This window comes from Meles meles, chromosome 10 (genome assembly GCF_922984935.1).
Source record: "Meles meles chromosome 10, mMelMel3.1 paternal haplotype, whole genome shotgun sequence".
In the NCBI taxonomy this organism is placed as follows: domain Eukaryota; kingdom Metazoa; phylum Chordata; class Mammalia; order Carnivora; family Mustelidae; genus Meles; species Meles meles.
Genome location: NC_060075.1, coordinates 54379332 through 54404996, shown reverse-complemented (window position 1 = coordinate 54404996; position 25665 = coordinate 54379332). Strand labels below are relative to the sequence as shown.

At 43.4% G+C, this 25665-nt stretch overlaps 1 protein-coding gene across 1 annotated transcript in view; it reads left to right on the top strand.

Annotated features, from left to right (window-relative positions):
• The window catches only part of DNAH11 (dynein axonemal heavy chain 11), a 325583-nt gene that overhangs the window by 218765 nt on the left and 81153 nt on the right, over positions 1–25665 (top strand). The window contains exons 57-63 of the mRNA XM_046021406.1: positions 2134–2280; positions 7734–7847; positions 9397–9540; positions 10162–10344; positions 12306–12407; positions 18239–18377; positions 23264–23430. Of these exons, the coding sequence (XP_045877362.1) occupies positions 2134–2280; positions 7734–7847; positions 9397–9540; positions 10162–10344; positions 12306–12407; positions 18239–18377; positions 23264–23430 (996 nt within the window). The remainder of the gene's footprint in view (positions 1–2133; positions 2281–7733; positions 7848–9396; positions 9541–10161; positions 10345–12305; positions 12408–18238; positions 18378–23263; positions 23431–25665) is intronic.

Sequence of the window (25665 nt, the reverse complement as noted above, 5' to 3'; positions counted from 1 at the left end):
AGGCCCAGGGCTGCTTGCGTCTCCTTAGTTCCTCTTGGCTAGAAGGCAGAAAGTCTAAGAAGAAGAGATGTGACGTTTTAATTGGAGGACTACTGGTGATTTCTTTTTTTTTTTTTTTTATTTTATTTTTTTTTTTTTTTTACTACTGGTGATTTCTTTTCATTAAGTATTTGTGCAGGGAATGCTTCAGAAGAGTGATTAGAGGACTGAGTATCTCCCTAAGACTTTTAAAAAAATTTCTACTGATTATGGAGGTGCCTGGGTGGCTCCGTTGGTTAAGCGACGGCCTTTGACTCAGGTCATGATCCCAGGGTCCTGGGATGGAGCCCTGCTTTGGGCTCCCTGTTCGCAGGAAGCCTGTTTCTCTCCCTCTCCCACTCCCCCTGCTTGTGTTCCCTCTCTCGCTGTCTCTCTCTGTGTCAATAAATACATAAAATCTTTAAAAAAACTATAGTGATTATTGGAAAAAAAAACATAGTTTCTTATGTAGACAATTGGGAAGACTTACAGCGTGAGATCAGGTTATGTGGGGGAAAAATGCCTTCATATTGGAGCATGTGTCCTCTACAGACCCGCCTTAAGTCTTTCCCCAGAGGGGAATATCCATGCCATTTGAAATACGTGTCTAAACCTGAGCCCTGTTTATTCACTGCAGGAAAGTCATAAATTCCTGTTAGAGTCCCATATCCCCTCTCTGGATGTCAGCTTAGGTCATCATAGATAGCCTCATGGCCTTTCTTCATAGATAAGTCTTCGCTTCCAGAACTTCAGTCATTGGATATTTCAGACCTAACAGCTTCCTTAGAAACTTGAAATCACTATTTCCTCTTAGTGTCTTGGATGACTCTTGATTTTAGTCCAATATAGGGCGAGTTTCACATGGATAAAAAGAACAGACAAGCAAATGTCACTGTACATTATCACCCTGAGTTCCCAGAGAGGCTTAAAAAAAAATCAGTCTTAGCTCAACCTGCAGTAGATTGTACAGGTAACAGTAATAGTAGTGATCGTGTCGCTGAGGCAGAGGGCAAGTGGACTGTGTTGAGGTGGGGGTCACAAGAGTTCCGGGCTGCGGTAGTGAGATGTTGTTCCCCAAGAGGAAACCACTGATGGGCCTTGAGCAGTTGCGTCAACGTAAGTGATGATGGTTATTCTTGGCTTCTATGAGTTTTTAAACATAACAACCTACTCCTGGAAAATAAGTAGAATGAAGAGTTAGTTATCACGGTATATAAAGCTGCTCTTGTGTGACTCTGAGAGCCGCATCATGTTTGATTTCCAGCACTTTCCACCCACGTAGGAACCTTGTGGTACCTTCTGAACCGAGCAAAATCATTCTTTAGAGCAGATTAGTTGGTGCCTCAGAAAGAGCTGAGTTCCTCAGGAGCTGAGGAAGGCTGTTGAGTTGGGGAGCTGAGAGGAGGAATGCCCATCGAGGATGCTCACTTGGCTTTGCACACCCCTCCCGGTTCCCACAGGCTGCCCATGGTTCACCTTTCAGTATAGGTACTAAGTTGAATGTTGTATGAGGTGGAAGAAGCTAAGAGGACCGTTTCTTATTTTGTGGGAAGAGATGAGACCTGTCTGTGGGCATTTCCATCAAAGTAACGTTAAATAAACGCAAAGTAAACTAACTGCCAGGGCGTACTGATGCCTTTGCCTTGTCTGAGCCTTTAGTGACGTTCTGGGGGAGAAAGCAGCTGGGAGCTCCTCCAGACTGTCTTCCCATCAGGTTTCCCCATGGCCTCTGCTGCCTTGAGCCTGGGCTTCCCAGGACGGGAAAACCCGGGGTTGTAAGTGACATGTGCTCAGGGGCCATGTGCTCGGGCGGGGATGGCTGTTGGCATTTCCTGACTACAGACACTGGGTGGAGAAGATAAATGCCTAGTTGGTGCTGTCAGAAATGACATTTTTTCAGAAAAACGCCTGGAAAGCATGATTCTTGGTGTTCCTATATGGGAGGGAAATGGGGCCACATTTTTGCACACAGGACTTAAGTCAGAGGAGGGAAAGAAAGAGGGGAAAGAGGCAGACTGGTAGGGATCCTTGTGCTCCTTTCACAGAAAGTCAGCCTGTGTCTGCTCTTTGCTGTTACCGAGGGGAACTGCTCCCACATGCCGACTTTGCCTTCAGGTGGCAGATCTGAAAGCCCGCCTGGCCTCCCAGGAAGCCGAGCTGCGACTGAGGAGTCAGGATGCCGAAGCTCTGATCACAAAGATGGGGCTCCAGACGGAGAAAGTGAGCCGGGAAAAGGCCATTGCCGACGCGGAGGAGCGAAAGGTCAGGCGAATGCCACCATTAGAGTGCTGAGCTATATTTAGCACAAAATAAACCTTTGTAGGTGAACAATTTTGAACAACTTCCTCTCCAGGGAGCATAAAATCTGAGGAATTATTATAGTTACACATGTAACAGCATCTCACACCATGATTACCACTTGACCTTTCTTTACATTATGCATTTTCCCACCCTTTTAGCTCTTTTAATGATACGAAAGAACAATAAATACTGAGCTCATTCAAGCATATAATGAATGTGGATCTTGAACATCAGGCCTATTTGTAATACAGTAAAGGTCATGAAGTCACCTCTGAGGTTTCTAAAGGTTTCCAGTTTTTAGGCAAATTGAACAACTCAGTTGTTAACAAAGCCCATTCCATCACTTTGCAGGATGGTTTTTCAATTTTTTTCATTTTAATAATATAACTTGAGTTTATTATGAAATCCTAAGCCAAATTTGTTCTTTTTGATTCGATTGAGGCCCTGGCGTTTTGTATTTCATTTTACTGTTGGAAACAATGACTTCTAAGATGATATAGGTTCTGCTTTCTTTATGCCTGGGTTACTGGCAATTCTGAAATAAATATAACTTCTTTGTCCTCTTCTTTTACCAGGACTTTGGCCACAAATGGGAGGTATTTTATTTTTAGGTGTCTTATTTGTTTGAAAATTGAATACGTTTGTTTGAGACATATTCTTTCATTTTAGACAAAAGATTATAGCCGGGACTTAGTTGATCAAAAAATATAAATTATGACCACACTTAGAGCCATTGAATCAGTAGGTTTTATATCATTATTCTTCTGTTTTTATGATGCCAGAAAGACTTGAGCTTTACAGTAGGGTTGCCATTCATTCGTAGACAATTGAGTTGTTCTTCCCTTTTTTCTAATAGGTATTAAGCATGTTGATGTCTTGCTTCCACAACTAAAGCATTGAAATGTACATTGAAAATGAAAATGCTGAACAGTTGTTTTTTGGGGTGTTTTTTTTTTTTAAACCTTGTTTTTAAGTTGAAGATAAGCTACATTTGACATAGCTGATGGGCCTATAATTCCTAATTCTGACAATAACTATTTCCACTGAGTTTCAGATAAGCAGAGGATGTCCTTAAAAGTATATTATGTTAAGCGATTAGGTATCACATATGATGTGATTATCATGAGCCATTTCCACCCAAGGGATATTTTTCAAGCATTACATATATGATGATCTAGTAATTGTTCTATTACAACCTATCTCTACAAATACCTTTTAGAGATCTTAAAATACTCCAGAGGTATTTTCACGTCTTGCATGTGAATTTCTAAGGCAAAATCATCCTTGCAAAGAAGGAAAAAAATGTTTTAGCAAATGTTTTGGCATACTCATCTGACTGGTTGTTTTACGAAGTTCTTCAAACATGAAAAGACACGTACTGTTTTTTTAAAGGTTTAATTTATTTGACAGAGAGAGAGAGCATAAGCATAGGGAGTGGAAAGCAGAGGGAGAAGGAGAAGCAGGTTCCCTACTGAGTCGAGAGCCTGATGTGGGGCTTGATTCCAAGACCCCGGGATCGTGACCTAAGCTCATGGCAGATGCTTAATTGCATCTGTTAATCATCAGTCATCTGGGTGACTGAGCCACCCAGTTGCCCCAACACATACTACTTTTATATCTAATCTATACCAAGAAATAAAAATACTTTCACTTTACCCATAATGCCCAACTTAATTATCAATAACAAATACTAAGCAGCTTTTTTTGCCTGGCAGTCTTCTAGGCCCTTGAGAGTATATGATAAACAAGGCACCCTCACATAGCTTCCATTATAATGAAAAAGACTGGCAGGAAACAAAGTGACAAGATAATTTGGGTTAGTGATAAGAGGTAAGATAATAATCAAATCGAGGCAATGGTGGAATGAATTTTTTAAATTGGTCATGGAAGGAGTATATCGAGTCAAGGAACTCATCAATATCAAATATGTGCTATCGTTTCACATTTTTCTTATGTTCAACAATGTACTAGATTGTATGCAATTATTAAATGGGGTATATGAGCACTGTGACCCTATGAAGTTGGGATCTCAAGGCTTAATGCACGAGAAGTTATTAAGAAGTACATTGCCATATTTAACATGACTTAGCAGATAGCGACTGCCTCTTGCCATCCCCTGTAGAGCGGCAGCTTGAAATTTTTCCTTCAGATTCATGAGACAGTCAAGAGCCATTCGAACCACTGACATGACCAGCAGGGACCAAGCAACACGAGCACCATGAAGCCTATGAAAACTAGTTCTTGCAGCTTCGTTTGACTTACCAGTTCCAAATTCTACGGGTCCTCGGGTCCCTTTCATGCTGCTTTCTTCATTGAGTTGAGTGTAAGCCTCATGAGTTAAAGTACCTTCCACATGGCAAGGCTAATATATTCTCCTCAAAAGCTGTACATCCTCCTTGATTTGGAGAGGTCTTCTATTATTTTGTTTGTCTTTTCAAAATGTGGGAATGGCTGGATTTTGAAGGCTCATCTGGGATTTCCTAGGGTCTGAAGGCAGATAAGAGCAGTGTGTTAGCTTGCTTGGACTTCTGCACAAAATGCCACAGACTGCGTGGCTTCAACAGCAGGAATTTATTTTCTCACAGTTCTGGAGGCTGGAAGTCCAAGATTAGGAGGCAGGTTTGTTTCTCCCTCTCCCCTTGGAGAAACCTCTCAAGGGCAGGCCCCTCTCTCGGCTTGTAGATGGCCACCTTCTCTCTGTCTTCACATGGTCTTTCCTCTGTGCACACATCACGGTGCCCCTCGTACCTGTCCAGAATGCCTTCTCTTAAAAAGACACCCACTAGACTGGACTGGGGCCCATTCTCATAGGCTCATTTGAACTGAATCACCACTTTAAAGGGCCTGTCTCCAAATACAGTCATATTCTGAGGTGCTGGGGTGATGGCTTTACCATATGCGTTTTTCGGTGAACATCCTTCAGCTCATAATTAAGTCATTATTGGTACTTAATTCTCTGTCTGTGAGCATCACTAAATTTCACGAACCATTTGCAAGGAGCTTTTGACAAATAGCAAAAAAGTACTGTGTATCCAAGAATGGGAGTATCTCCACCCTGCTTTAACAGACAGAAGTCAAGAAAAGATGACATTCCAAGTGATCTGTGTCACTCTTCCCTACTGCTCCAAGTTGAACCTTGCTGACCACTCACTACCCAGGAGCCATGGGCCAGAGGAAATTGTACAGAGACTTACCAGGTCACTAAGATACACAGCATTTTCCCCACTCCACTATCATTGTACCTGAAATATATAAATGATTGTACCTTAGAATTTGAAAAGGTAGAAGGAGTTAAATTTTAGTCCTCTGTAGAACTCCAAGAGTCCTAACTTTGGCCCTGGGTGCAGTCCCCATGGCGATTGTGGTATAGGATCTGTGAGCAAAAGTGTGCAGAGGGGATTGGGAATAAGAAATAAGTTGACTGACCTAGGGTTTTTTGTTTTTTTTTTTTTTTTTTTCATTTTCATTTGTGGGGTTTTGTTAATGTTCAAGATCACTCTGGTTAAAATGATTAGCCGAGGGGCACCTGGGTGGCTCAGTGGGTTAAAGCCTCTGCCTTCAGCTTAGGTCATGATCCCAGGGTCCTGGGATCGAGCCCCACATCGGGCTCTCTGCTTAGCAGGAAGCCTGCCTGCCTCTCTGCCTACTTGTGATCTCTGTCAAATAAATAATAAAAAAATCTTAAAAAAAAATGATTAGACGAAAGAATAATACTCCAGGTACAGTAAGGGAGTCCGATGGAGAACAGCAACACCCAGCCTCATTGAAACAGCCCTCAAAAGAAATACTGTCCTAGTACTAATACTCTGTGATCTTGAGACCAACTTAAAAGGATGCTATTATAGGGGCACCTGGGTGGCTCAGGGGGTTAAAGCCTCTGCCTTCAGCTCAGGTCATGATCTCAGGATCCTGGGATTGAGCCCCGCATCGGACTCTCTGCTTGGCGGGGAGCCTGCTTTCCTCTCTCTCTCTGTGTACTTGTTATCTCTGTCAAATGAATAAATAAAATCTTTTTTTTAAAAAAAGGATGCTATTATAAATAGTAGCAAACAGCATTTATAGATTGAATGTATCCTTATGGAAGGTAAGTAACCCTGAGGTATGAACTCACTCACTCTCCTCTCTGCTCCCTCTTGTTTGCGGTGGTGGCCTCTAGCATACCAACAGTGTCCTGGTCTTACAGTTTTCATGGTCCATTCTTGGCAGTTCTGAGGGGTTTGGAGTGATTCTCATTAAGCATGCAGGGTTTTCTTATTTACTTAACGGTAGCTGTGCACAGATTGGCAGGAGATCACATCTCTACCCTGAACCAATTATGTTCATAAAAGCTACAGTACACAGTATACAGCAAAATAATGGTTAATCAGAAGAATGGTAATTACCGCTAATAAAGCTGTATACTAGACAACATAATTTGTTGTAAGCACTGTTAAATTTATGGTAGAGTTAAACCTGTTCATTCCAAACACAGCTGAGGAAATGACCTTTTGTTCACACGTTACCGGCTCTCCTCACCGTCCCTGAAAGCGGGGCTCCCTGGAGACTGGACCCTTGTGCCTGGTGCCACAGCTTTGAAACTCCAGTTTCTGCCAAGGATCAAAATTGACTCTTCCTGGCCGTTTGATTTGTATACATGTCTTACAAGGAAGAGGAGGGTAAAAAATCCAAAGCGTCTCATTTGGTCCTGGTTCAGGTTTACCAGCATGGCTCTTCTCCGGGCGAACCATAGGTGCTCACCTCAGGAGGCCCCCTCTCTGGAGTGTGAGGGGAGCTGCTGGGCCCTCACCAGTGAGGTACACATCAGTGTGGCTGTTGCCTTGCCAAAGACAGAACTGGGCTCTCCTAGCTTTCATTTCTTGCCAGGTCCTCAGAGACACCAGTATTTTGTCTTTTTAAAGATTAGATCTGTGGTTAAGAACACACAGAAAGAACAGTACCTTCTAGTCAGTTGAACCAAAAAGTTTCCTCTCTTTGCCTAAAGAATAGCCAATGTGGCTTTTGAGCAAATGTAAACAAAAATCAGATAGAGATTTCTAGCAAGAATATTTTCTGTCTATGTTACTGAGCCAACCTGGATTTCCCCTTGTCCAGGGCACTCCCAAAAAGAAAATGGAAGAGCACCGGAATCGCTCCATCTTGTAATTATTATTAGCACCTAAAAATTGGAGCCCTTCTTGGGGCACTTCAATGTTTGAGTCCACCTGAGTTGAGGTGGGTTTTGTGCATATACAAAGCTTTGTGTGTACCCGGTGCCTGAGAGAAATTGGTCCTTAGGACAAACTCCTCACCTGTTGAAAATAGAGACAAAGGAATTGCTGAGTCAGTGCCTCTGAGTTGGCCTGTGGTGTTCAGTAGCGAGATCCAAGGTGACAATGTGTGTTTGTGGGTTTGTGTGCTTTTTCCTCTCTGTTTAGGTGACAACCATTCAGACGGAAGTGTCCCAGAAACAGAGAGAGAGTGAGGCTGACGTGCTCAAGGCTGAGCCTGCGCTCGTGGCGGCAACAGCTGCACTCGACACCCTCAACAGGGTAAAAACCGTTACCTGGCTCATGGGATTCTGCCACATGGTATTTAAAGGTTCTCAGAGTCTGGATAACTGAACTCAGAGTGGATTCCGTGCATCCAGGGAGGTTTTGTTTGAAAGGAACGTGAGTCCCATAAAATATTAAAGTGGGAACAAGCATTTGAGGTCATCCTTAATAGTGTGGCGTCCTTTCCCATCCAGGACTCTGTCCTTCTGCACCCTGACAAGCAGTCTCCTTCTGAATACTTCCAATCCCGTGGGATTTCTACTTTCATGAGAGGCAGCTCTATTGTTAGCAGCTGGATTCGTACCAAATCCGGTTGTTCACATTGTGTGTTCAGAACTGAGTGCGTACTCTTTATTTCCTGTGGATATAAAAAGGGGACATTAATGAGAGATCCTCATGAAAAGAACAATGCGCTAGAGATGGAAATACCTAGGTTTGGCCCACATCATTTTTCCTAGCTTCAGCTTGTTAGCAAAACCTCATTGAGCATTTGAATTCCCCTAAGAGAAAATAATGTGTAGTAGTCAGAAGGGTATTGTAAGGAAAAATGGAATTGTGGGCATTGTTATTTCAGGAATCCAGAGCTCGTTTTGTACTCGGGTTCCACTAGGCCTCTGGGGAGAATCCCGGGGAATTACCAGGCCTGAGGCTCTTAAGATTCAACCTCAAAGAGTAAAGGATCCAGACTGCAGCTGCCCTTCACAGAAGTCATACAAGTCTCTTTTTCTTTTTCTTTCCTTTTTTTTTTTTTTTTTTTTTTAAGATTTCCTTTGAGAAAGAGAAAGCGAGAAACAGAGCATGCGCAGAGGGGGAGGGATAAAGGGAGAAGCACCGGGTTGAACATTTGGTAGAGTTTTATAAGCAAAAGTATATTAGGTAGTTCATGACATGTTACAGGAAGTATCTAGTTTGGTAAATCCTGTCTCATGAACTTACATCTACTGCTCATAGATAGTAATTCCCACCTCAAAGTATTTGCCTTAACACCAGTAGTTCATACCAATATTAATACCAATGTGGGGTAAATCAAGATTTGAACCAGAGGAGATCAGGGAGTCGTGCAGAGAGTAGGTTCAGCCTATATGGGCACATTCTAAGTTGAGAGTCAACACAGTGTAATCAAAGAGGTTTTTTGTGCAGGAAAACAAAACCAAGAGACTTAACCAAGGGATGATGTTTCTGGGAGGGGCCTGGTTAAAATGCAGATATATTACATAGGTAGGATAGAACCCATAAACACGTTAAAGACTTTGTGTATAAAATTCCCTGGTCTCGGCGAGCCAGGCTCTTCAGATGGAGTGGTGTATCAGATGGAGAATTTTTTGGAAGTGAAAAAAGACCAGTGCTATTTCCAGAGTATCAGAAAACTGTCCAGTGAGAACCTAACCTTCTGGGGTCCCAAGATGGCGTCACTGGGCCACAAAGACTGCCAAACCGAGACTGGTGGGACAAGGAGAGGGAGGAGGCCCCTGACGACCAGCTTGCTAACTTCATGGCTCTTCCCCAGCCTTGCCCCACTCTTCAGTGTGGCTCTGCTTTTCTTCAGGTCAATCTCACTGAGCTGAAAGCCTTTCCCAACCCACCCAATGCAGTTACCAATGTTACCGCAGCCGTGATGGTCCTCCTGGCTCCCTGGGGCAGAGTGCCTAAAGACCGGAGTTGGAAAGCAGCTAAAGTCTTCATGGGAAAGGTATCAGATAGCCTGGCAAGAGGAACACCCCTGCAGTTTCTCTCCTTAGTCCCATGGTTCTACTTGACAGCAAACGATGTTCAAACCAAAGGAGATCATCATTGCATTCGTCAGTGTAATTGACCATGTCTGCTCTAGACTTACAGTTTTTTGTTTGCCAGGTTGGAGGTTAGCTTGGGCTCACAGCATACCTAAGTCAACACTAGCAGCACTCAGAAGGTTGCTAATTATTTGCAAAATTATGAAAGCGGTTAAGTGTGGGAGGGAGAAAATTACATGGATTTCTTATGCTGGAAAAATGTTACTAATGCACAAGAAGGTGAGGCGGAGGGGTTTTGGTAGGTGTTTTTCCTTTTCTTTTCTGTCTTTTCTTCAAAATGTGAATGCCTCCTGTGCGGGGACTGAATATTTTACCCTGGGGTAGAAGAGATTTTAAAAGTGTCCATTGCTAATTCTCACTTCATACCATAAAGACTGAACAAGTCAAACAGTAGGATAAATGCAGCTTGCCAATTTTGCCTTTGTGTGATGTGAGTCCTAAAAGCTGATTTTAACTTTTGATCTTGGAATTTTCTCTGCAGCCAAAATGGGTTCATTGCAATCAGTCTTTTTGCTTTACAGGTTGATGATTTTTTGCAAGCGTTAATTAACTATGACAAAGAGCACATTCCAGAGAACTGTCTAAAAGTAGTAAAAGAGCAGTATTTGAAAGACCCAGAGTTCAATCCAAGCCTGATTCGGACCAAATCCTTTGCAGCAGCTGGTCTGTGTGCTTGGGTCATCAACATCGTGAAGTTCTACGAGGTATCAGTGTTACTCCACTGGGCTACAGCTGTTACTTACAAAGACCATCAGGATACTAATTTTTATGGTGGCAAAAAAGGGGAAAATAGTGTGAAGTTTAATTACCTGGATAAGATGAAGTTCTCAGAGTGAGATCTGAAAGTGTCAGACTAAACAAGAGGTCTACACAGAAAGATATTTGAAATGTTTGAAACTATCTTTTAGGATAGAGTGATCAGCTATTATAGATCAAATAGCAGTTAATTTGATTTGATTAGATTAAAAAACTGCTGGTTGATTAATATATATTTCTTAATGGTAAAATATTAATTTTGCAGGGTGCCTGAGTGGCTCAGTCAGTTAAGCATCTGCCTTCAGCTCAGGTCATGATCTCTGGGTCCTGGGATGAAGCCCCACATCAGGCTCTGCACTCAGCAGGGAGTCTGTTTCTCTCTTTCACTCTATCTCTGTGTGCTCTCTCGCTCTCTCTCAAATCTTTTTAAAAAAAATTTTTTTTAAGATTTTATTTATTTATTTGACAGATGGAGATCACAAGTAGGCAGAGAGGCAGGCAGAGAGGAGGAAGCAGGCTCCCTGCTGAGCAGAGAGCCAGATGTGGGGCTAGATCCCAGGACCCTGGAATCATGACCTGAGCTGAAGGCAGAGGCTTTAACGCACTGAGCCACCCAGGTGCTCCTAAAAATTTTTTAAATGAGATAAATAGATACTAATTTTGCATTGACTTGACACGATTGCAGGTCTTAATTCATGTTTCAACTCGGTGCCTATGCTCAATGCAAAATTTGACACCATGAGATGTCACATGACATGACATCACATGACACAATGAGATGAAGAAATTGATTCCCCCCCACTTTTTTTTTGCTTTAGTATTTTAACGACAAATACACTTGTGACCATATTACGATCTAATCCAAAAGTTTGTATTTTCAGACAGCATAGAGAGCAATGATGATTTCAATTATCAGGTACTTAGCACCTGCCAATTGTCTTGCCAGCACTTTGCAGAAGGCTGGATGTAAAAAAGGAACAGTGCCTGGCCCTTCACTTGGAAGAACAATTTTCATTTTTTTTTTCTTGGCGGGTTATATGTTATATTCAAAAATAGAATTACAGAGGAAATACCAAGTGTAATCAATGGCAGTCCCAAAATGATTTTTGTAAAACCAGGTTATAGCCTTTATGTCGGGGCCCTGTGAAAGGGACTCACAGGAATAGGACCCCAGGGGAAGCCTCTACCGAGCAAGCATTTGGACAGATTGTAGTTGACATATCGCCTCTCTCTCTGAGAAAATGTCTGACCCCTGTGCTCTCTTTGCACCATAGATGGAAAAATGAGAATGGAGCTAGACTGTGGCTGTGTTCTGTGTGGTTTTACTTTAAAAGAGAAAAAATGTCACTTCCTTCCTCTCTTGCTAACAGGGAAGAAAGTGGGTACCCCACGTTCTCAAACCACCTGTTCAAGTAACATACCCTGAAGTTGGCAGGGTCTTGGAGAGTGGAAGCACGGTTAACACTGGGAGGCTATCTCCCACGGCCTTCCTGGGTTCAGAGAATTTCTCCACACATGTTTTCTGCTTTAAAATCAAAACTTGGTTCCCGCTTGAACTATAGTTCCTGCCTACTGCAATTTCTAATGATAGGAAGATTGTCTCCAAATTTTAGGGCATACTTATGGTACCATCTGAGAGTTGTTTATTGTCTATAGCACTTTAGGCAAGGATATGTGACTCTTCTGTCTGGAAGCAATGACTCAGTCATGAACAACCAGACAGAACTGGGAAGGCTGTGTCACTTTTGGCTCTACCATCAAGTAGGGCCATGGCTAAGAAATAAAACCCAAGTAGCCAGGTGAGATGGGAGTATTAATGACAATGTTTTGCTGAGATGTGGGGTTGAATGATTATGTGTCTTCTTTGCCTCTCCCTACCCCATGAGTTAAACCCCATATGGATTTTCAGGTCTACTGTGACGTGGAGCCCAAACGGCAAGCGCTAGCCCAAGCCAACTTCGAATTGGCTGCAGCTACTGAAAAACTCGAGGCTATCAGGAAAAAGCTTGAGGTGAGTGCAAAACGCATCACTGAAGAAGAGATGGTACCCCGCCCCCCAGACAGGGTCATGTCTGAGCCACGCAAGCATAAAGGAGCCTGAGCTTTCCTCCATACACTCATTTACCTACTCGTTCAGCAGAAATTGTCCTTGTCTGCTATGTGCTAGACCCTGACCTGAAAAAGTAGAAACGTGAATTGTTTCTTCCCATTAAAAATCTTTCCTGGCCTGGGAGCAGAAGGAGCAGTGTAGCACACGGTGATTCAAGGCAAGGGCCCTGGAACCAGACTGCCTGGGCGGATATCCCGGCTCTAGGATGTACGATTTCACCCCGCGAGACTTAGCTCCCCTCTTTGAGCCTCTGTTGGCTCATCTGTGTAATCGACATTATACCGGCATATACTTTTTAGGTAGGACCATAAGGATTAAGTGAGAGCAATTCATATTCAGAATTTAGCATGGAACTGGGCACATGGTAAGTGCTTAGAGAACATCAGCTACAAATACTGCTCATTGTTACTCTTCTACAACTATGCACCCGGTCGTTCCAGCCTGGTGTTGTAAGTACATTTGTGACTGTGTGTATCTGTGAGGGAAAACCAAAAGAAGATTGTTTCTGGAGAATTGAGAGAAAATTTCATAAGGAAGCTGTACTTGGCTTGGGCTTCAAAAGTTTCCTAGGAATCCCAGGAATAACTAGGCTGAGAAAGGTATTCCTAGGAAAGAACAAAGAGAAAGAAGAGAATGGAGTTGGTGGACTTGAGGAAACTCAAGAGGCCAGAGCTCGAACGAAGACAAGCATTCGGGGGAAAGCATTCGGGAATCGCACGGAGTGACACGGAATGAACATGCACAGGGGAACAAAGGCCTTCTTGGGCGTCTCTGCTACAGAACTTAAATTTTACCGGACACGTGAAATTGGACATTTTGAAAGATTTTAATAGGCTGGTGATGTGATCAAACTACCTTTTAAACAACTGAGTAGGGCAGGAGGGGGTGGGAAGTGCCCGGATGCAGGAAGACAAGTCTGAGGCTCACAGTGGGTCCCTGTAGGGTCTCCACTAAGGCAGGAGCAACGGCGAGGGAGAGAGTGAGGTGGCTGGCTGGCTGATGGCCGGTGGAGACAGAGCAGGGACCTGAAGAGGGCTACTGAGCCCACAGTGCCCTGCACGGAGATGATGAGACTGTCCAACTCTGGCAACCTGGGGAACGCCCGGAGCTTCAGTTCTGTTTCTGTGACACGGTGATTGTAACAGCTGCCTTTCAAGGTGGGCATTTGTGATCTGTGGCTACCTAGGATCCAGTCTCCTTTCTGGGGGTGATAACAGCCTGAAGTACCTTGGGGAAATGATCCCTCCTCATTGGATACACTCAGGTAGGGCTTTTCCCAGAGGTGTCCTTCCCTTCTCCAGCTAAAGGCTGGATCTACGATCCAAGCTTTGCCATTTTTCACCTCAGTCTCTAGAATTTGAACCATGAGCACAAGAATAAAGATGGCTGACAGAGGTCATGCATTCTAGAGACAGGGTCCAGGTGAGATTTGGGAGGAGTTCCTGTTCCTAAGATCCTCAGGAGCTCCCGGGTGCCAATATGTGGTTCTGTGCCCTTTTCCTCCCTAATAGCTTCCTCAGTCTCCATTTCCTTCCCAAAAATTCCCTGCAGCTGAAATTAGCTGGGCATGGTTCCTGTCACCCCCGCCCCCGACTCCGTCTGTGACTCTGCTGCACTGAGATACTGCTCAGTGTGCAGTATACAGTCAGTGCCACATACATGTTATTTTCCACTCGTCCTGTAGAAAACCTGTGTATTAGGTGTTGAGCTGTCAGAGCTGGAGTTTGAGAGGCAGGCCTGGCTCAGGAATGTAGATTTGAGAACTGTGGCTGTGAAGGTCACAGATGTAGGGAGTTGCTCCAGTGGGAGGGTAAAGCATAAGGAGTGGGAGCCGAGGGTAGACCTCGGGGAGGATGTTCCCATCGCAAAGTGAATCCTGCCATGGGTCCCTGAGCAGGTAAACTCAGCGGCCGTGGTAGTCCTAGAGTCTGGGGCTCACAGTAGCCAGGCGGCTCGTAAGCCCAGCATCTTACAGAATGAGGCCAGAATTAGACCTGCTTGTGTCTGAGGCCACTATACTTGTTACTTGGGGGCGGGGGGGGATAAAGTCTGTGCAGTGTGTGAGGGGTGCACTTGCTAACAGAGAGCATCTCCCAGATAAAAGGGCAGGTTCTCCAAAGACAAGGGAGATCATCTTTCCAGAGCGGAGCTGGAGGTATTGACTTTTTGAAAATAGCAGGAAGGGATTAAATTGGGCCCTCAATTTTACTATTCAAACATTAAAAGATGTTTTCTTTCTGGTCGCTACTTTGATATGATGGCTGATAGCCCCAAAAGTGTTCCTAAGGTGTGGAGCATTTCAGCACCACTCTAGATCATCCACACCTCGTCCCTGCCCAGTGTGGTGCCCTCCTACACTTCCCGACTGGCCGTCACTCCCCGCCCACGTGACTTGCCCATCCTCTCCTCTCCATGCCATCCATACATATTTCCTAGTACTGCGCCGTCCGTGCTGTTCAGTAAATACCCGGTGACTACTGAGAGAAAAACAGGCCAGCTGTTGATTTAGATAAACTTAGAGCAAGCGTACTCATTTTAGAAAAACCACCTTCATCGGTCAAAACTCTGTCAACTTGACCAAAGCCTTTAAAAAAAGTTGCCGTCTGCTGTGAATGGCTTCCTGCCGATGGTAAGCAATTTAAAGTTCATAGAAAAAGGGCTGAGGGTGCCAGCCACATGTGATCCTACACATAAGACTCTCTTGGGTTGTAGAATTAGTAATCCTTTGGGCACAGCCTGCAACTCGCTGAATAGAATTGTTCATGTCAGTCGTTTTCAGAAACCCACAGCAGAGCAGAGGTTCACGTCTCCGTAAGCCTCAGAGCTAAGCTTGCGGACGCAAAAGAAAAGAAGACAGAGTCGTAATTGAAATGTCTTGTTGAAGAATGGGTCCCCTCTCGCCCTGTACCACAATTGGATTTCCAAAGAGAAGTTTCTAATGCCGTTCCCACCAAGGACAGAGAACCTCAGCGTAGTTGCTATCTGTTGGCACAGGTTAGACGGATGCGGGAGCCCAAGTGAAATTATAGTTCCTGTTAGCGTTGCCTTCGTTTGCCACAGCCTCTGATTTTGCCTCCCTCCTGGCCTCTCCTCCTGATTTGCCATCTCCTGTTGCTTTCCTCCCTCGCAGAGGAGGGACAGGTCTGATACTGGCATCTGTGTGGCAACTCATTCAAACCAGAGTCGGTCTGCGTGTTTTTGTTCCTTTTACTCCGATCTCTAGTTTAAGACTAAAAGGTGACCTTTTAGGGAAGGTTGAGCAGAAAAGAACTGGCTGAGTTGGAGTGGAAGAAAAGTGGCGCATCTCTCAAACATCCAGGAGCTAAGGGGAGCCATAAAGAACATCTGAAGTCATTCTCCTCGGGGCCCTGGTTCTCCGGGTATGTTCCCTAGACCAGTAGCAGCAGCAGCGGGGTCCCCTGTGAACTCCTTAGAAGGACAGATTCTCAGACCCCACCCCAGACCGACTGAATGAGACACTGTGGTGGGGGACCCCTGGATCTGGGTTTATCAAGCCCCCCAGGTGGTCCTGATACACGCTCAAGTGTGCCAAGCCCTGATTTAGGATAGCTGATAGGCTGCATCCCTTTTTTTCCTCACTCCATTTACTTCTGGAAGCTGAGAGGCCAGGGCCTGTCAAGAACTGTGAAGGAGCCGACATTTGACCCTACTTGCAAGCTAACAAGTTAGCCTGCCACAGTTTCACGGAGGCAGGCGGGAGACCTGACCCCGGGGGGTGAGAGAGTGGAGGACCCCATGAAGGATAGGGCAGCCAACAGCACGGACGTCGTGCGTCGGTTCTCTGGGCCCCCAGTCCCCGTGGGAGCTGATGCCGTCCACCCTGTTAGTGTCACAGCTGAGAGACATGGCAGGCACAGGAGTCCCAGTATAAGGAGCACAGCGATTGAACTGGCTCAGGCTTTCCCCCGGAAAGAAACCCAACATCATTCTTCTTCCTGCGAGACAGTTCTGTCTTGTGCCCAGGGAGGAACACTGTCTCTGTCTCGCATGCCTATTTGCTATGCAGGTGTCTTAGGAAAGAGAATGAAAGCAGTCAGAGCTTCCTCACAAGAGACCTAGAAATCACTGTAAGAGACTGTGGTCTCCTGACACCCTGCTCCCCTCCCCAACTTTATAAAGCCATTTTATGTCATAGTTGTGTGTATATTTGGGTCAGCCCTATGAGCTAGGTAACATGACTTCCATTCTGCAGACAGTGAGACCGAGGTGCAGAGAGGTTGTGCAGGCAGTCCGCCTTGACGAGCCTTCGCTGCTAGCGGAGTCTGTGTGAGCTCGGATGTCGGATGCCACCGCTCCCACATGCTCCTGTATTTTATAAAACCACGAGCACTTTGAATAACCTAAAATGGACACTTAAATATTATTTGTTTTAGTCTGATTTTTTTTTAATTTATTTATTTGAGAGAGAGAGAGATCACAAGTAGAGAGGCAGGCAGAGAAAGGGGAGGGAGGAAGCAGGCTCCCTGCTGAGAGCCTAATGCAGGGCTCAATCCCAGGACCCTGAGACCAAAGGCAGAGGCCTAACCCACTGAGCCACCCAGACACCCCTGTTTTAGTCTGATTTCTAACTGGTTCGCCCGTTCTCATATATCTGACCTTATTTTGCACCTTAATCTTAAGTCGGACCCATACATCTTTTTCTTTTAGAGGGGCTGCTTTAATGGCCTAAACTAAATACTGATACGAGAAGGGGACCATTGACACATATAAGCCATCTTTTCATTATGAATAGTGTACATTTGACAGGTTTGCCTACTAAAGTCTCTGAGATTTTGGCACTCACTCACAAAAGCCGTGTTGTAATTCTCTGGGATTGTTAGGATTTGGCAGATAGCAAGAGGCTGTAGTAAGGAGTCCCTGTAGGACTGTACTCTTAGTCAAGGGTTTTTTGTTGTTGTTGGTTTTTTTGTTTGGTTTTTTTTTTTTTTTTTGGCTATCAGTAACAGAAACCTACTTAGAAAACCTTAAGTCAAAAAAGGAGCCGAGGATGAGTCATAGACTCTGAGGGAAAGAGGTGTGAGCTGGTCTCAGGAGCAGAGAGATCCAGGAAACGGGAATGTCTGTCAGTGTCTCTCCAGAGCCTTGTGACTTCTCCTATTGCTTCCCTTTCTTTCTCTTTCTCCAGCTTGGTTGTCCCTGCTTTCTTGTTTCCCTAGTGGAACAAGGTCCCTCTCCAAATGAAGCCCTCTAAAATGCACACCTCTTTCCTGGTCTTTTGATGCTAAAGGCAGTGACATACCTCTGAGTTTCAGTGGCCCGTTTCCGGATACAATCTGATTCATGGCCCAGGCTGGGTCAGGTTGCTGAGGTCTGGAGGAGCTCAGTCATTAACACCCCTCTTTATTGCCTGAGTATGGATCATTGAAAAATAAGAAAAGATTCAGGAAGTGGAGTACCAAAAAATGACCATTATTATGAATAAAGGTGGTACCAGAGGATGAGTCTTAGGTACAAGGGAGAGGAGACATGCACCCAGGGTGAGTGTGAGTCTGGAGGGCTCAGCCACCACCCCGCACCCCACCCCCCATCCCCACCAGTGGCTGTGTGCACTCTGCTTAAGGCAGGCAAAATATGTATGCTTACAGGGGCAAAGGTCAAGGAGACAGGGAGGCTGGTTTCATTGACCTGAAGATAGTAGATGCTTCACAATGATTATATTATTTCCATTTTACCTAACAGTGACTCACAAGCTAATTTTCACTCTTACCTAGGATTTGGATCGACATCTGAGCAGACTTACAGCTTCATTTGAAAAAGCAATTGCCAAGAAAGTCCAGTGTCAAGAAGAGGTGAACCAAACTCACAAAACTATTGAACTAGCCAATAGACTTGTGAAGGAACTCGAGGCAAGTTGACCTTTTCTTCCAAAATTCCAACTAAAATGTTGAGATCACCCCCCCCTTTTTTTTTTTTTTTGGATTTTGTCTTTACTTGCTGTCAATAATAAGTAAATAGACATGGAATTAATAGTGAAAGGAAGTAATCAGCCTTCATACCGTAGTTACAGCTGACCGAAAGGGAGAAGTGATGGGTTCTTTGCATTTTTAGTACGGAGCCAGGAACTCAGTGGTTTTCTGAAATATGTTAGAAACTGAGGACAGGTATTAGGTAGCTGTGGGACTGAACTGTTGTCTGATCCTTTTAATAGACATTTGCAACCAAGTGGTACCATCAAAACGTTTTTTAAAACCGAGTCTGCTTTGTCAGTTGGCTTTTTCCTCCTGTGACATGCTTTGACAAGTGACTGATATATTAATGTTAATAGTTATCCTATTAAATAAATATTTTTAAAAGATTTTTATTATTTAAAAAAAAAAACAACAGAGGTTTTTTTTGTATCAATGGGGAGTTTATGTGATAGAAATGAAAGAAGGGAAATATGTGATTAATTTTTAATAAAGACTGTTAAAATGAAAAAAAAAAAAGATTTTTATTATTTTAGATAGAGGGTATAGCGGAGGGGACAGAGGGAGAAGGAGAAAGACCAACAGGCTCTGCATGGGCCCAACACGGGGCTTGATCTCACAACCCTGAGACTGTGACCTGAGCTGAAATCAAGAGTCAGATGTTCAACTGAGCCACCCAGGGGCCACTATTCAATAAAGGTTTTTGAAACAATTCTTATTAAATTTCTCCTGTTTGAACACAAGTGGTAGAAGAACATACAGCCTTTGTCCTCAGGAAGTCCAGATTTTATTGACTCTCCAATGCAGAGTATCTTCATATAATAGATTATTATTTGACCATAGGAAGTATTGAGGTCTTGGTATGTATTACAACATGGATGAACCTTGAAAATATAAAATAAATGGAAATAGGTGAAAGAAGAGACAAAATGCCACAGGTTGCATGATTCCATGTATAGGAAATGTCCAGAAGGGGCAAAGCTACTGAGACAGCAGGTGAGCTGTTGCTGGGGGCTGGAGTAACTGCCAGCAGGTATAGAGGTCGTCCGCTGTGTGAGAGAAACATGCTCAAATTAGTGGGAATTATACAAGTCTGCAAATACGTGAAAAACCACTCAGTGATGTACTTTACAGGGTGAATATCACAATATGTGAATTAAGTCTTAGTAAAGTGCTGTTTTTATTTGAGTGCTACCTAAAAGTATATAACTAAACTATTAGAAATGCATTGAACTGAAAGTGATAGAAAACTTAAGATTTAGGGGCGCCTGGGTGGCTCAGTGTGTTAAAGCCTCTGCCTTTGGCTCAGGTCATGATCCCCGGGTCCTGAGATCGAGCCCTGCATTGGGCTCTCTGCCAGGCAGGGAGTCTGCTTCCTCCTCTCTCTCTGCCTGCCTCTCTGCCTACTTGTGATCTCTGTCTGTCAAATAAATGAATAAAATCTTAAAAAAAAAAGTTAAGATTTATAGTGGCTTGAACAAATGGGAATTTATTTTTAACATACTGCAAAAAAAAAAAAATTGCATGGGTAGACCATTACCCTTGTTGATTCGGGGAGTTGGTGGTCAGACAATGAATCTCTTTTTACCCTTCTGCTTCTCCATACTTAGCATGCAGTCCTTTGCTCTCCTGCATTCTGCAGCCCTACAGATGTCCCTACATTCCGAGGGCTGCTACACCTCCAGTTTCAAGGGGGAGAGGAAATAACCTGTAGCGGCTGGCTTCTTCTCGTTTTCCATGAAAAACTGAAGGTTTCCTGGAGACTTGTCTAGCAGACAGCCATTTACACCTCTTTAGCCAGAACTGGATTAACCACATCCAGCTTCAGAGAGGGCCAGGAAGATGGGGAATGGGGTTATCATCCTCGGCTTAGCCAGTCGCAGTTCATCTCGTGGGGCTGGACCCATCACCACTCTTGAAAATCAGGTTTCTCTTATCCACAAAGGAAGGAGGATTTGTATCAGGATGAGTTGGGTGGGCGATAGCCTAACTTTTTAAAGTCGACTTCAAAAAAAATCTAAAGTTTCCTACAAATTTGAACTCAACACCTCTCTGACGCTCATGGTTCATGGTACATCAGTTCAGGGTCCGTCCTGCAAAATTTGCTTTTTGTATTCCATCTCAGTAATTACAAGTCTGTTCTTCCAGGAGTCACAGCCCAAAGCTGTGGACTCACTCTTGAGGTTTTGTTCTCTTTCTCACGACCCACACCCATTCCATCAGCGTACTTTTTTGGCTGTACCTTTGAAGTCCATTCCACATCCCAGCCTTGGCCCCACGCTGGTCCAGGCCACCCACTCCTTAGCCCTGGAGGATTGCCCCCCAGAGTCCACGCCTCTTGTCGCAGCTGAGTAATTAAAAAAAATTAAGTTCATTCATGTCTTCCCTCTCCCAGAAGCCTCCAATAATTCATTGCCTAAATCAAGTTATAGTCCAAAGGCTTTCACTGGTTGGCATGATCCAAGTAGAGAGAATAATCCTTGGCACGTCATAGGCACCCACAGATACTTGTTGAATGAGTGAGTGGTTGAGTCTGGAGAGCCTCCTGTGTTTAGAAACAAAAAAATTCTGTAGCCCCCGAAGACTTATTCTTCTTAGATCACTTGAGAAATTCCACTGCTCCTAGTGGAGTTTACACCCGCTCCCATTGTAAGCAATGTGATTTAAGTAGTTTGAAGGGTTTGCCATTTGTGAGGTACCTAAGAAAACAAAAAAGTGCCATTTGATTAGACTGTTTGCTTGTAGTAGGTTTAAGATGTCCAAAACTTCTCTGAAGGAAAGAACAGTCTCTACCTTGTGTCTCTGACACATGGCAGTGTTTTCCAAAGGCTTGGCTTATGCATGATGATTTAGATGAGGAGAGGAAAGAAGGTGAAATCATGTTAATCAGCCAAAAAGCAAATCACATATATATTTGTATACATACACGCACCTTTTAAGGATTAATTGAAGATGTCAGACCTTTTCCTTTGAGGATAAATTCTTTCTGACTAGAACAGGAGACAGTTAACTTCTGAAAAGCATCAAGACTGATGATTTTGTCTATATAGCATTGACCTGGAAGCTATAGTCTCAACCATTCAGACTAATAAATCAGGCAATTTATATTTAATCATTAACTAACTCCTGAGCTGAACAGCTGTTCAAAATTAGAAATGGGTCACCCCAGCCAGGATGACATTACAGGCAATCTATAATGCATTAGAATAAAATTATAGTGATTTTTAACTGTCTAGAAATTTATTACAGGACATGTTCCAACTCTTAAACCCTTGTTAGCCAATGTCAGTAATGATTTATGTTGCGTGGGTGGTATAGTGAAATTATTGACGATTTCAATAGCCAATAAGTCTGTGTTTAGTAAATCTTCAAATTTCAAAGCTGTTTTGGAGAATGAGGTGGGTGCACTTTATTGTTTATCATTTACTATCCAAAGACAACAAAGATGGAGGAAAGGCAAATGAGAAATTTCTCTTCAAAATCAATGGATATACGTTCGGTAGCTGAGAGGGAAAGTAATGAATTCTCTAATGAGGGCTAAAGTGTTGAAGTTCCTTAGTGTTTGTATGGATAACTTGGGGCAATCTTTATCAAGCACAGCAAAGAGACAATCTTAAAATAGTTTTGATAACCATTCTTGCTTGCTAATTTGACAACCTCCGTGTTGCAAGTATTATGGTGGCTTGCTGGGAGCTGGCATTCCAGTCTCTTCTGACATAGATCATTCTTGCTCTCTGGGTGCTGTCCCTCCTCTTTCACAAGCAGAGCGAAATTCCATAGCATTCTTCTTTGCTTGGACTATCAGATTGCTTATTTTTTTCAGTACCTATTAATTTGCATGTTCTCAGGATGTGATGCTCATTTTAGAATGCACTGAAACGGTGAGTTAGTGAGCTCTCCTACAGTCAATCCATAGACATTTACTGCAGTTTTATTTAAATCCAATATTAAGGCATCTTCATATTTAACTTCGAAATCTGATTAAATGACCATCCAACTAGATAAAGGGACTTCAACAGCACTCTTTGAGTGTATTGTCTTCAAGACTGGTGAAACCCTCCTGATTTCTAATATATATATATATATGTATATATATATTTTTTTTTTACATAGACTATAGGCTCTTCCACGGAGAGAGTGATTATATTAGAGAAATAACCCAAGTTTAGTAACTACCAACATTATTCTTTTTTTTTTTTTTTTAAAGATTTTATTTATTTATTTGACGGAGAGAGAGATCACAAGCAGGCAGAGAGGCAGGCAGAGAGACCAACATTATTCTTTAGTTAATAACATCTAGGATAGGTGGCTCTTGAAGCTTTGCATTTGAATTAATGAATGCAAGTGGTGTTGGTCATTTTTTGTTTATCTCTAATCAGCTCACAGCCAGTATGTTTAAAACGATGTTTGCTCAGGGCAGTGGAGTACCATTGGTGCAAAGCAGGAAGAAGGCAGAGCTGCTACGCTGCCATCAAAAATTCTAATGTCACTTGGGATTGGCCAAAGCTCTTGGTCCTCCATGCTCAGAGGGATAGGGAAGTACTGTCAGCTTTGAAGAAAGAGTTAGAGCATCTGCGAGGAGATGGGAAAGATCTAATGCCATATTGCAGGAAACTGCACTAAAAGGGAGTATGAGAGTCCCCGTCCTTCCCAATGGTGGCGCTCAGACATGAGAAAGATGATGATAGTCATGAAATCCAGTTCTGTTCCTTCTCAAGGCTTTGCAGAAGGATGTAGACTAAAACAGAGCTATAAGGTGGTCACGGTAAACATTTGTTGAGTTGGTGTTCACTCTGCAATTACATCTGAGTAATTTTACCTTTCAGTCAGAGAAGATTCGCTGGGGTCAGTCTGTTAAATCATTTGAAGCTCAGGAGAAGACCCTCTGTGGAGACGTTCTCCTGACGGCAGCCTTTGTGTCTTATGTTGGACCCTTTACAAAGCCGTATCGCCAGGAACTGGTAGACTTCAAGTGGGTTCCCTTTCTCCAGCACAAGGTAAGCTCACTTCCTTACCTTGGCAGCATTTGGAAGCATCATCTTGGCATTTCAGCAGACAAATCAGTATGCATACCAGGCTCTTTTGTACCTCTATCATGGCCCTCTGACTGACGGGAAATTCCTGCATGACAAAGACATTCCTTGTGTGTCACAGTGTTTCTTGTTTAAATGATGGTTTCAACAGAGAGATGAAAAAGAGTAAATTACTTTTTATAAATTCTAGCGATACAGTTACAAAACTGCTTTTAACAAAACTGATAATGGAAATCAAATTGGGGTTATTCTGATGGAATAACGTGAAGTTTTTCTTTCTTCTTCCTGACATGATGGGTTATTTGTTAGAGACTCTCTTTTCACACCCACCTTCAGATAAAAAGTGAGCATTTTGTATGCCCGTATAAAAATAATGCTTCCTAAATCTAAAAATCCAAAACCACAAGCGAAGTGAAATCACAGATTTGGAAGATGTGAAATCATCTAGTTCATGATTGTCCTTGTACAAAAGAGGAAACTGAGTCACAGAAGTGTAAGTGACTAAGGTCGTGTAGAAGAGGAGGTTAGTCCTCCTGAATCCACACCCGTGTTCACTCTGCAACACTGTGTCAGCTCAGTTGACAAAAGCCCTGAAGATATCCTTACATCTCTCTGAATATTAACATTCTGCATTGGTAATAATAATAATAATGATAATAATAATAATTCTGCCTCCCTTTTCACAAAAGTTGTTTCCATGACATAAAGACATGTCAGTGGCACTTACGCAGATGAAATGAAATGATGGAGAGAAAGTTCACTGTTAAAGGCATTCCGTAATTGATAATTTTAGAGGAATAGTCCTTTTGTAATGATTTAATATACCTGTGGTATCGAACAGCTATAATGTCGAAGATTTTTAGAAGGAGTTTGTCTCTACTACTCCCCAAAAGTGCAAGGCTTCTCTTTAAGTATTTCTGCCCTGATGTAGGCTTTTGCATGAGAACACAGAGCCTCCTGCTGATACCGTCCAACTGACTGTGTCGTGGGCTTCAGAGTATCAGCTGCCTGACTCTGCTCATGCACTTTTTCTCGGTTTCGCCTTCACCAGACTTCGATCCTCTGTATGGGTATCATGGCCTGCATCATCCCGTGACTAATTCAGAGTGACAGTTGCCCTCTTACATGGTCCTCTCTGCATTCTCCATCATTCACAGAGCTTTCTCATTCTTTCCAAAGCTGTAGGGAAATTCACCTTCATCTCGAGCCGTCCGAACTCTTGAACTTCACCCTGTCTTCTTCTTGTCACGATTCCTCTTTGTTTTGGGGGTATGTTAGTAGTCCTGGCAGTTGGAACTTAAGCTCCCAGTCATTTTACAGTGTTTAGGTTGGAAATGTGCCTTCTCAAGTTTAACTTTATAATCGGTCTTGAGTCGCTGGTAGAGCATCATTTAGTGTGTGTGTTTCTAGGAAGTTTCCTGTCAACCCACGTGTATTTTCCCACTTAGTTAAAAGCCCAAATGTTACATAAAGTCTTGTTTTGAAGAAGTCATACAAATGAAATAAGAGAATTGATTGACTTACCCAAAATGTCTCAAACATGCTAAACCTAACCCCAAAGCAGAACAGTAGTTTTCTGATGCTGTACACTATACACATGCTCATTTTAACCGTGGGCCTGTGATGCCCATGGCCCCAAAAGCCTCCGCAGGGAGCCTTACACCTGTTTCCCATCCTCCCTGTGCACTCTCCCGCCCTCCTGAGCACACAGGCACCGTGCAGACAGAGAAGCGGTCCCTGAGACGTGACCAGCTCACGCTTGCACTTATCTCTGGGCACAGCTATGCTAAAGGAAGAAGATGCTTCCAAATTATATGAATGATGTTCCTTTGGAAGAGTCCTCTCTGTCACTAAGAGAGCTGGCACAAAGTGCCCCGTAAAACCTAACAAAGGTCTGTCCGTCTGGAAAGAGGGTTCCAGTTTCCGAGCTAGTTAACTCTGCCTCCTTCTAGATCCAGTCACAGCAAGGTGGGAAGATCATCACATCTGTGTAAAACCTGTCCCGGGGCCAAGAGGAGCTAAAATTGCTTAAGAATGTGCATTTTTAAATTACTTTTCCTCCAAAAGTGTTTCTTCATCCTCTCCTCTCAAGAAGCCAGTGTTGTTATTTTTTCTCATTACATTAGGGTGGCTTCTGGAGCTCCACTTGCCTGTAGGTAACTGTCCCCTAAGTGTCTCTGACTTGTCAGTTTGGTTCGG